At 43.0% G+C, this 12,319-nt stretch overlaps 1 protein-coding gene across 1 annotated transcript; it reads left to right on the top strand.

Annotated features, from left to right (window-relative positions):
• The first annotated feature begins 43 nt into the window (after window positions 1-43).
• Window positions 44-8,676, top strand: GLOD4 (glyoxalase domain containing 4). Its single transcript, XM_034752830.1, has 9 exons — window positions 44-176; window positions 1,099-1,148; window positions 2,738-2,858; window positions 3,880-4,024; window positions 4,234-4,370; window positions 5,126-5,212; window positions 5,473-5,586; window positions 5,690-5,776; window positions 6,639-8,676. The coding sequence occupies exons 1-9, from the start codon at window positions 57-59 to the stop codon at window positions 6,702-6,704; spliced, it is 927 nt and encodes a 308-aa protein (XP_034608721.1). The 5' UTR covers window positions 44-56; the 3' UTR covers window positions 6,705-8,676.
• Window positions 8,677-12,319: the final 3,643 nt, after the last annotated feature.

Below are 12,319 nucleotides of genomic sequence, written 5' to 3' on the forward strand. Positions count from 1 at the left end.
TGACTCCCCCCTCGGCTTCCTAATCTGCTGGGGGGGTGACTGATTACGTCATCACCATGCCCCGGAAGTCGGGGCAGAAGTCAGACATGGGAGCCCGGCGCGCGCTGCACTTCGTGTTCAAAGTGGGGAACCGGGGCCAGAGCGCCCGCTTCTACCGCGACCTGCTGGGCATGAGGGTGAGTGAGCGAGCGGGGGGCGCTGCCCCTCCCCCCAACACGCACCCGCTGCCCCGTTCTGGGGCTGGGAGGGGCGCGGGGATCCCTGGGGGGTTTAATGGGTCGCCAGGCCCAGCATTGGGTTTGCTGGGAGCTGGTTCAGAAGCCGAGTTCCGCCCCCACCCGGGCCAGCGGGGCGCGCGCTTCCCCCCCCCCCCCCCCCCCCGTAGTAACTTTTTTGTCTGAGGGGGGCGCGGGGCAGTGACTTTTGGACCCCCCCCCCCCCCCCCCCGTTTTACAGCTTATGGCCCCTTCGTGTTAGTGTGTCTGCTTCCAGGCTAGGGCGTGTCGTGGTGTGCTTGTTCCTGTTAACATCCCCCTCCCCAGACCGAAATAGCTGTACTGTTCCCCGGGCTGTGTACGTGCGGCCTTATGGCAAGTCCCATAGTAGTTGGTCAGGGTATGTTTACGCTGTACTAAACGATCCACTGCCCAGCCACGGCTGGGCCGGGTTAGCCGACTTAGGCTGTGGGGCAATAAAATGGCACTGTAGATGTTTGTTTGGGTTCACGCTGGAGCCTGGGCTCTGAGACCTTTCAAGGTGAGAGGGTTACCTCATGGTATGTCTACACTGCAATTCAACACCCGTGTCTGGCCTGTATCCGCTGACTCAGACTCGGGCTATCAGGGTGTTTAATTGTGATGTAGATGCTGGAGCTGCAGCTCAAGCTCTGGGACGCTATCGCTTTGTGGTGTCCCAGAGCCCAGGCTGAACCTGTACACTGCTACTCTGAGCCCCACAAACCTGAGTCAGCTGACTTGGAGCCCTGGGTTTTTGGTCACAGGACAGATGGACCCTAGGCGTTCTATTGGGGTGTGCTTAGGCCTATTTTCTTCTAAGAACTAAGTAGACTTTATTTGTTGCATGTGCTCGATCTGCCAGATTCTAAGACATGAAGAATTTGAGGAAGGCTGCAAAGCTACTTGTAATGGGTATGTACCGTTATTTCTCTTTGTAATATTTAGCTAAACTAAAACATCTGCAGATGCTGACTAACCAAAAAGGCTTACTTCTAGACCTTTGAGCATACTTCCTAAACGTTGCTCATTTCATTTGAAGAAAGTAAGAATGTACCTTCTTGTGTTTGTCTGTGGTGCTTACGTTGGAACATGAGCATTGCTATGGCAGATCAACAGTCTACGTAGTCAGGGCGGCCCAGATCTTCAAAGGCAGTTAGGTGCCTAAATCCCTTTGATTTGAGCCACAGTTCCTGAAAAAAATTACTACTTCATGCTTCTGGGATTTGATTTTATTGTGTTTAATGATATTAGGGCGCCTAGTGCCTTGGGTAGGCATCGTATTCTCTTAAATCCAAATAAATAAAATAAAATACCCCGCTACCTCCAGTGGCCTTTCATTTCTTTTCAAAAAGAAAGAGCTTAAGCTGTATTGTCTAACTGTACAATTTGCCTAGATCATGATGAGGAAATCGCTTTTTTGACTCCACCTGGTGAGCAGTTTATGCTCTGAAACATGAAGCTTGAGGGCACTTAATGTTATCCTAGCTCTAGCACTATAGTTGCAGTTCCTACGCTTGAGGAATTATGGATCAAATCCTATGAAAACTACCATTGCTCATTCTTTTGGATGGCTGTGCAGTTGTGCCTTCCTAGTCACACATTAACATAGCTTGGCAGGAAAGGTCAAGGGGTGACTTGATTATCGTGTATAAGTACCTACATGGGAATCAAGTATTTGATAACAGAGGGCTCTTCAGACTAACCGAGAAAGGTATAACAAGATCCAGTGGCTGGAAGTTGAAGTTAAACAAATTCAGACTTGAAATGAGGCATACAATTTTAACAGTAGGGTAATTAACCACTGGAGCAGTTTACCAAGGGTTGTGGTGGATTCTCCACAAGAGGAATCAAGATTGGATGTTTTACTAGAAGCTGTAGTCTATGAATCATTTTGGGACAGTTCTCTGGCCTGTGGTTTACAGAAGGTCAGACTAGATGATCACAGTGGCCCCTTCTGGCCTTGGAATCTATTAAATTAAGAATTTACTGGAAAGTTACTGTGTTCTATCACATTTTATGGGAATCCCTTAGTCATAGTGCCTTCTCCTCCTGTTAGCCGGAAGTCATTTTTTTTTAAATTACTTTTATATGGTGAATAAGTAACCAGCGGAACTTGCTGCTGCAAGCAAATAGTTTAGTAAATTTCAAAACAAGATTAGACTATTTGTAGGAGAGCTGCATCTGCTGTTACATAAGAAACTAGATAGGAGAGGATAAAACTATAAGGATCCTTTCATGGTTGAGGATATGAAGTAGGCACCGACTGGCATGCTCTTTCAGTGATATAGTATTGTATAAAAGTTGGTATGGTATGGGTTTCTGCACCTTCCCCTGAAGCATCTGGCACTGATTGCTGTCAGGGGTAGGATACTGGATTAGCTGGATCACTGGTTATGTAGTTCCTATCCTGAGGCACTTCTTTCTTGTGTGTGTGTGTGGCCGGGGGTGTGTGTTTGTTTGTGTCTGATACTAACGACAAATAAATGTGATGGTTGTTCTAGCCCTTATGATGGAAAGTGGAGCAAAACAATGGTGGGCTATGGGCCCGAAGATGATCACTTTGTTGCAGAGTTGACCTACAATTATGGAGTTGGAGAGTATCGACTCGGCAGTGACTTTCTGGTAAATATAATTTGCCCTTCTAACGTTCTTTTGTTCTTGTTGTGAGCTTTTTGGCTAGGAGTCCATTCAGACTATGTCCTGGATGCACTTTCCTGATGCTGTTTGATTCCCTATCCATTTTTGTTCCCTGAGCTAGTCTTGTGGGTGCTGTTTGCACGTCTTTTGTGCAAGGAAGAGGAAGGGGAGAGAGGTGCTTTGTGCTCATGCTGCAGTTGGAGGCCGGGGGGCAGTTGTATTTGTTCTCGGGGGGCCCTCACTCCCCACCCCACTGACAGCAAAATTTGGAGCTTTCTGACAGATCAGTCTTGTGAATGCAGCATCGCTTTTATTTCCCCGGACTTCCAGCCAAGGAGGAACTCACTTTCTCCTCCCAATGGCGGTACTGTGTGTGCTCCTTGTTTCACTGGTATCCTCCTCTTCCCCCCGTGGAGTCAGAGATGGTTGGATGGCCATGGAAGCCACTCATCTGTAAGGTGGCAGAACTCTGGATTAGATTTGGCCTCTGTCTCTGCAAAACCCAATTGGCCAGTGCTGTTCTAGTGGGCTCTGCAAAGACTGGTAGAGCCAGGATCTGGACCATTAAGCTCTATCTCTCTGCTTCATATTTCCCTGTTGTGTAAGAGGTGTATTGACCTCAGACAGTTGCACTAATTTTATAAAGGCAAGATAACCAGCCTCTCGGAGACCGTTTAGACCCTTGTTCAGGATGGCTCCAACTCTTACCGCAGACCACTTGTGTAATTATTGCCCTTTCTCTTGGAGGAAGATAATTGAAAGCTGGGGGCAAGGAACCAGTATCTGGGCTGTTGAGGTCTCCTTCAGACCAGTAGGTGTTTTAGCCTAGGGTATAGAGCAGACACTACATTGATGATTGCTCTCTTCCTGGCAATGGATGAAGATTAGGATTCCATGCTGATACCTGGAAATCTATCGGCTGACTTCAGTACCACTGACCAAAAAGATGGTGTTGGTACCTCTTTGCACTGGTGTATCGCATGTTTGTGCTTTGTATTCTTGCTAGGGCATGACTCTTCTGTCCAGCCAGGCAGTGAGCAATGCCAGGAAGATGGGATGGCCACTCAAAGAAGTTGCAAAGGGTATATTTGAAACTGAAGCCCCAGGAGGATACAAGTTCTACTTGGAAGACAAAGAACAACCAAAGCAAGGTAACGCATTCATACCCTTTCCTCTATTCATCGGAGACTGAGAGCTGGAACTTCACATGAGGTTGCAAATCTGGCTTGGCCAAGCTTTATGGGAATGTGTGCCTGCCTCATGTTGTTGCTATTTGTTTCCCATTATCATGAGCACAAAAACCTAGAGTTTAAAACTACAACATATACACCACTAATAGGAAACTATTACAATCTTGCAGATCCTGTGCTAAAAGTAACTTTGGCAGTCTCGAACCTGCAGAAGTCTGTTAGCTACTGGTCTGATCTGCTGGGAATGAAAATTTATGAGACGAATGAGGAAAAGCAAAGAGCTTTGCTAGGCTATGCAGATAACCAGGTTAGTCATTTAGAGAAGTGACTATTCTCAAAGAATAGCATGTTGTGGGATTGGTTCATTTCATAATGACCGAACCTTAAATAAATAAATCAAGCAATCTTACTGAGAATAGCTGTTACTCTAATCTAATCTTCTAAATGCTTGCTTTGTCAATGTGTCTGCCATCCTGCCTCCCTGCTAAGAACATACATGTAAAAAGGTGGAATTGTCAAATTGGTTAGTAGTTCTGCTCTTAACTTTTGAACTAAAAGACTTAAAGTACAGGCATCGTAATGCCCATGCTTCATTTCATATGTAGGGCTTTCTTGAAAGCAAGCAAATAGCCATATAAAAATGAGAACCCAGCTGCAGCTGCTCAGGAAAGAGGCACAAAGGTTAAGATACCATGAAATATGGTAATTTTGAGGGAAAAGAGAAATCAGTGACCTAAGCTGCTCTTTCTACAGAGAGGTTAACATGAACGTGAGATTATCCATTCAGTAATTTGCAGTCAGACTAAATTTGTCAAATACTCGGGGTGAATCATTGTGCTTTTGTTTTTGTATCTGCTTACAGCCTCTGCTTCAAATAAGGTGACCGTGGTCACTACTACCTTAATGCACTGGGAAATAAGCATATGTGGCTTTGACGTGATTAGCTTATTATGTAATGCTGATTAGCATGCATGCAAAAATGCAGTAAAAATTGTATGAATTCTTTTTTGTCTTCAGATTAGTTTCCCTGCAAGCTAGACTGTTTCAATCCCTCTCTTTCAGTGTAAATTGGAGCTGCAGGGCATTGGCGGAGAAGTGGATCATGGCACAGCTTTTGGGCGGATTGCCTTCTCTTGCCCAAAGGAAGAGGTAGCAATCTGATTTCCTTCTTTCTCCGGCCCTTTCCTATATTTCCGGGGCTGGCCATGTGGAGGGTGACTCATGGTAATACCAATAGCCACTTGAAGGTCTCTCACCGTCAGTATGTGAACAAGATAATAACATCAAATGAAAGTTCTGTTTAACTTTCTCTTGGTGGGAATGTGATGGAGATGTGGGTAATGGGTACAGTAAGTGATCGCAGCCTGATATGACACAACTGACCTTCAGCTCACTCTTTGTTTTTTAAGTTGCCAAACATTGAAGCACTGATGAAGAAGGAGAAGCAGAAGATTTTAACTCCCCTAGTTAGCTTGGACACCCCTGGAAAAGCAACAGTGCAAGTGGTTATCCTGGCTGATCCCGTGAGTGATGTTTGAAATAGTGACAAAATAAACTTTAATTCAGCCCTTCCCCCCTCCCCCCCCTCCAGTAATTTCACTTTCTCTCCTGTAAAATCTGGTTTAGGACGGCCATGAAATCTGCTTTGTAGGAGATGAAGCATTTAGAGAGCTTTCCAAGATGGATCCTAATGGCAACAAGTTGTTAGATGATGTAAGTAATATATTCTCTGTATTGTTTGTTGGTGGAGAAGTCGGAGCATCAGGATAGAAATGCATAGGCTACCTGTATGTTTTAAAATCCCACCACAGTCCAGTCCTTCAGCGGCAGGTACACTGAGTTCTAAAGAGGGTCTTTCAGATGAGTGCTTCATGCCGTTCTTCAGATGTTAAAAATCCCAAATAGCTTTTGGGGTTTGCCTCGGTATCCTGGAAAGAATTTTCCTTCCCTGCTCTTGTGAGCTATCCCTCAGTTCAGAGGTAGCTGCAGGATGGAAAATGCTAGAGGTGCAAAGTATCAACTACAAATCAACCTAAGTAAGAGTGGAAACTGGCTTGTTGGTTGTAACGACAATCAGGTCAGTGCAGTAGAACAGCTTCACAAGATAATGGGCTGCTGCTACAGAAATGACAAGCGGTTTCAGCAAAAGTCTGAAAACAAAAGGGACATTTCAGAGCAGGAGACACTGATCCTGTCATGCCTGTGTCTTATCAAATCGCTTCGTCGGATACATTTATCTGGTGCAGCAGTGACAGTCGCTCACCGTACCATTTTTAACTTGCTTCTGAAACTAGCTTGTATTGTTGCAGGGAGTATCTGTTGCTTTTGTTGTACTGTAGTCCGGAGGTGATTCCTAAAGAGCATTGTTTTTCATTTACAGTGTGGTAGAACTGTTTGCTTCAGGTAATCACAGATCAACTTAAGAGTTGGTCCCTGTTGGTAAATAAGTCAGTTATCCAGTTGTTTGACTGCTTGGCACTAACCCAAATAGAATCCTGGACACGTTTGCTTCTGTAAATGGCTGTTGTTTTAATAACTTTATCGTTCTACAAATTGTTCACTTCTATTTGTACAGGCAATGGCAGCGGACAAAAGTGACGAGTGGTTTGCTAAGCACAAAATGCAGAAGGCTTCTGCTTAGCTGAAGAGAATTGTCTCATAAATGGTGCCTTTAGCTGCTAAACACGTGAGATGTGTCCAGTTTTGCAGGCATGTGGTCCACGTTCAGTGAGAGAGTCTGCAATGCCCGTTGATTTAATAAAAAAATTCCAGCCCTTACTTAGAGGCTGGATTCTCCTTGCAGAAGTCTATAGGAGAAAAGGGGGAAAGTTTTGTTGTGCTGTGATGGGTAGATTGAGCACTTGATTTCATAACATGGGGGACCATGGACTTGTAATAGGCCACCCTCTCAAGCTTTTCTCTTTCCTGTTGGATTGAAAAAGAACAACAGAGTTTAGCCTAGAAATTCGCTGCATCTTTTTGGTATTTTAGGTAGCCTATATCTACTGCAGTGTGTGTACTGAGCTATCGTTCTGCAGGGATTTAGGAGTGAAGAATAATTCAATTTCAAATTCACCCTGTTGAATAAGACCAGAATTAAAACAGAACGCTAGCAAGGGGGATTTAGATTCAATTACGGTATTTTATTCTAATTGGCAGGTCTCTTCCAAATAATTCATGCTGTTAAACCTTGACAGAATGAAAATTCATGGTTCAGAACTGGGTGGAAAAAAGCTCTTTGGAAGTGTTGAAATACTTGCTTTCAAAGCAAAGTATAGGTTAAAGAATAAAGCAAATGCCATATTGATGGTTGGTTCCATTCATGGAAAATGTCTTGGACAACTCCAGGACTTAGAACTTATTGCCAGGAAGCGAAAGGGACAACATTAATTGTGGTACAATAGCAAATAGACTTGTAGTGTATGTTACAGAGCATTTTGTAAGGTCGGTGGCTTTAGCAATGCTTGGTCTGCTGCACATGGAAAAGAAAAGGCCTTGGGGTAGCTACTCCTTGTTGTGAACAGTGCATGTATTGTGTTTTTATGACCTAGATTAAAGCTGGAACTGAGAGCTTGTCTACATGGGGAAATTGATCAGCATAATTATAATAATAAATATCTAGCTCTTAGTGGAAAAGCTGTTCTGCTGTAGCTATGTAGGTCAGTTTCCCTATGTAGGCAAACCCTACGGCTGACATCTAGGTTTTGATTCTGAGAAAAACCTCCTTGAAGCCAACTGTAGATGAATAGCTCAGTTGCTGTTAGCTGGCATAAGATTAAAATATTTGAGCATAGCTTATCTTTTTTTTCCAAATAAACCTTAAATAAATCACTGCAGTACTAATGAGAACATCGTGATGAGCTTAGTATAAATGCCCAAGTCAACAGAATGTAAGATACATGGACCGAGCTTCTTAGCTTTCAAACCATCAAGACACAAAGGTGTGACATAGACCTTAAAATACTGGGCAAAGTCAATGGATGGAATTGGGGGAAAAAAAAAAAAATCTTAGACACATTAACCAATTCTCAGCATGTTTCCTATTCAGAATTTCTAAAGAATGATGCAGTGACTGACTTGGGAAGAACCAATATATAGAGTTTAAAATGTGTGATTCACAGCTGAGAAATATGCTTTAGTTACCTCTTCAAAAGCTTTGTTTTGTCTCTGTACTGCCAGGGTAACTGTTCTTCCATTTCCCCACTCAGCATAAAATCCTGGCTCCATCTCAAACCATCCTTTCAGGCCAGAGGAAATGAGGTTATTTTGGAGAATGAGGAAAGCTGAGGATTCCCTGATAGTCCTTATTGGACTAGGTCTGTCCTATGGCTTCCAGGCACGTTAAGCTGCATTATATCTATCCGCTAACTGCAGCGCACCAAACACTTGACATTCCAAATGGGGGTTATGTAGCAAACTAGAGCCAGACAGACTTTATTATTTGTCAGTGGGGAAGAGTAAAGTGACAAATGAACAGCTGTCTTGAAATTAGCTTTGTTGTTAACTGTGTTAATTTAACAACTTGTCTTTCTCTGGGTTGAACTGACTTGAATGCCTGCTATTGCTGATGGAACTGTAGAATCAGCATGTTCTGAATAAATATCTACAATATACTTGTTGCATATGTTTACTGGTTTTTAATAGTTCTCTGGGAAAAGTTAAATTAGCCTCTTGTGTTACAAAAACAAGTGAGCAAAAATCAACTTGCAAGCAAATGTCACCCACTTACTTTCATCCAATTTCTTAACATAATAAAAACCAAAATATTTGAAATTAGTCTTTGGTTGAAGCAGAAAGGGGCCAGTTAACATTCAGCTTCCCAGTATTTTTTTGGTTTTGAAAGATTGGGCTAAACTTTTTTCAGTTCAACGAGGTAGCAATTGTAAAACTAAAACAAAACAACAAAGTTTAACTGAAGACTTGAAAAGAAAAAGTAGCTGAATGTTGGAGTAATAGTGGGCCCTTTAGTATCCTTTCCCCCTCGGTTTTTAATAGTGGTAGTGTTAAGTTTGTTACCAGTCTTTCATTTTGACCCCTGATATCTTAAGAATGTACTCTAATAGTGCCCTTTTTCTTTGTCATTGATACTACACGTGAGACTGAGCATTAAGTATGGTGAGGAAGCTTTGATTTTAGGTGTGGTTTAAATTACATTGTATGCACACTCTGACTCTAATGTGTCCAGAGATAAGGCTAAAGATTATATTGGAATACATGGGAGCTTATTTCTGTGCAAGCTATACTGGGCAACAAGGAAACATTTGAACAAAAATGCTATTCATTGAAGAAGTAAATGTTTCAGCTTGCCTCAACTGCCAGATGCAGAGTGCCATTTCATTTGCAGGTAATAGTGAATGTTACAATCTGCTATATACATGGTAACAGGCCTGGAAGAGGGAAGCTGTAGAGAGGAGTGTGTTAAAGTTTTTTTGCTGTGGTTTATTATTTCAACCTGCTTTCAGTAATGCATACATCAAAAGAGTTAATCCGAGGCTATAATTGTATCATCGTCCTCTACTGTAAGACAAAACATATTAACCTTTTCTCTTGCTGTTTGCAGTGCTATCAGAACCCTAAAAGTTACTGCATCATCCTGTCTAGGTCTATGATCTACATAGGAGAAAGGACCACTTGGAATATCTTTCAGTTAAAACATCTGTATTTATATTGTGATGTGAAAATGCACCAAACCCGTTGGGCCTCACACTCTGCATAATACTACAGATTTGTCTAATGCTCATATTGAAATGGACTGTGAACATACAGTAAATGTTGGGAATAACATGCTTAAACTTATCTCTGGAGGTTGGATCTCAGCTGTTGTTCACTGAGACGTTTTCAAAGCCCAGTTTGAAACTGTTGAGTTTTGAGCGTGTGCTGGATATTGTCTTAACCTTACTATTACATATGTTCACTTTTAAAGAGAGAGTGTCAAAGACCCTTTTCAGTAAGGGTGAAGCTGCCTATGGAAAGCTGTCAAATACAGTCAAACAATAGAAATATTTTCCATCAAGTTCCTTAACATACAGTAAGCTTAAGTATCACTTCTAACTCGGGTAAGTGCAACATTTCCAGACAGTAGTGTTTCCAGCCAATACACTTTCATAGTTTTGTCAATTAAGTCTGAATTATTGGTAACCGTTTAATAGACATCTTCAACAATGTCTGGCCTATTCTTAAACTGAAATAGATCTCCACAGTTGTGTGAACTCTCAAATAGCAGCTTCCTGTAACTGTCTCTGCAAAGTTAATGTTTTGGGTGTCTCAGCCCCCTCCTTCTCTTGCTCAGCCTCCCTTCTGTGATGCCTCTAGGGTGAGTCAGAGCCTGACTACTGCATGTGATGACATCTCAATGCTGGGGAGTGCCTGAATCAGTCAATGAAGGGGGGTAAATCCCCTGACCAGCTCAGCCAGGCAATGCTGCCAGATACCTGAAAAGCTCTGCCCTGGATCGAAGTGCCTCAAATACCATACAACTAAAACATAACAGGAGGTGAAGATGCATAAACCACACCACAAAGCTTCAGACTCTGTGCATGACACTAATGACCTGGCTCTAATTTTTGTATTGAAATGGGATGTGAATGTACTCCCGGTGTCAGGAGTAGCACGCTCGCTTTTATTCTCAAATGGTTGGATCTCAACCTGTCAGTTCACACAGCCCAGTTAAAAAAATATATATATATACACAGAGAGAGAGAGAGAGAGAGGTGGTGATGGCGGCGGCCAAGCCACAAACAAGGGCCCCAGGCTCTTGCGTGCTGTACAACACACAACAAAGAGGTGGGTTCGTTTTAATAATGTGTTGGCTGCTGTAACAGTCTCAGGCTAAGCTCAGTGTTTATCTTTTTGTATCATTTACCTCTTAAAAGACAGTTGGCAGGACAGCCAGGAAAGTGAAATGGAAACATTGTTATTATTATTATTTATTATTATACTCAAAACAGGTGGCTGCTGTTTGTGAACTTGGGCTTTGACTACAATGAAATGTGGCTGCCACTGACTGCATTTACAGATTTTAAAATCCAGCTTTTCCTGACTGGTAAAGTTTAACAGGTGTGATCATCCATGCCAATGACAAAGTTCCTTCTGTACACTCTTCTATATATTGTCAGAGAGCCTGCTCCTTAAGGTAGTTGGAGGCCCGATCCTCAAAGGTCTTTAAGTGCCCAACTCCCCATGAAATCAATGGGAATTAGGTGCCTAAATACATTTTGAGGCTCTTTTAAGCGCATTCCAGTCATGCACAAAGTGACTGATGTTTGTCATGTGCCTGTTCTTTCCTCATCACAGCGGGGCAGAAGTGCGTGCAGTGAAGTGGGGTTTGGGTGTGTTTGTTTTTAATTATATATTAAATACATGCCACTTCGCTATAGATTTGTTACAGAAGGCAAGGTCAAAGAAATACACCTTGCACTTGGGGCAGAAGATGGTGATGTTTGGCGTGGTCCTTAGTAGGTGGTAGAGTTCATTCCCCAGCGGTCTGCAAGACCGCTCTGTCTTCTGCAGTAGATGAGTTTAAGCTCGTTGGAAAGAGTTCCATTGCATCAGAAGAGCGGAGTGGCCAACCGCTGACTACATCCCGACCCAAATTCTCTGCTTGTGGTGCTGCATGTGTGAAGGGCACATGGAAGGTTTTCTAAATAACACACTTGGAAGTAATCCTGTGTTTTATTTAGAGGGGCAAGTACCTGCAAATGGCAGCTTGGATGGTGAGGAATTCATCTGCTTCTTGGTCCTTGGCATCATCATTCTGATGACATCACAATCTTTGCCATAGCAATTAACTTAAAGTGAGAGGTGGGAGCTGCTGGACCTCTCAATGAGCCCCCATCATCCAATTATTTGCATATATCTAGTAGCAGCCTCCCACCCTGGCACCGGTGAGAGAGGGAGAATGGTTTCTAAATCAACAGTTTGCCATGGAGTTGTATTGCTTTAGCTTGCTAAGCTGATGTGCTTCCTTAGGGACTAAGCATCAGCGCAGACTCTGGAGCATAAAAAGGTTAAAAGGAAATTAAAGTGGAGAGGGAGAGACTGTCTCTAGATTAACCCTGGCCTGTTCTGGATTAATGATTGCCCACCATTTGACCTTGTAAAGGCTGCCTGTGGTGTTTCTTCTCCACACCCCAGGATTACTGGCAATGTGGTTTCTTCTTTAATTGTCTGGTTTCCACAGGCCCATTTTAGTAAGGGAGAAACTGCACCAGGTCACACAACAGTCCATCAAGTTCCTTTATGTCCCGTCAGCTTGAG

The sequence above is a fragment of the Trachemys scripta genome, chromosome 18, assembly GCF_013100865.1.
Source record: "Trachemys scripta elegans isolate TJP31775 chromosome 18, CAS_Tse_1.0, whole genome shotgun sequence".
Taxonomy (NCBI): domain Eukaryota; kingdom Metazoa; phylum Chordata; order Testudines; family Emydidae; genus Trachemys; species Trachemys scripta.

Bases quoted from the DNA above. Each gene is read 5' to 3' on its own strand.
- GLOD4 (XM_034752830.1), top strand. From the start codon at position 57: ATGCCCCGGAAGTCGGGGCAGAAGTCAGACATGGGAGCCCGGCGCGCG. The intron at 177-1,098 runs GTGAGTGAGCGA...TCGATCTGCCAG, and splicing joins GCGACCTGCTGGGCATGAGG to ATTCTAAGACATGAAGAATT. The intron at 4,025-4,233 runs GTAACGCATTCA...ACAATCTTGCAG, and splicing joins CAAAGAACAACCAAAGCAAG to ATCCTGTGCTAAAAGTAACT.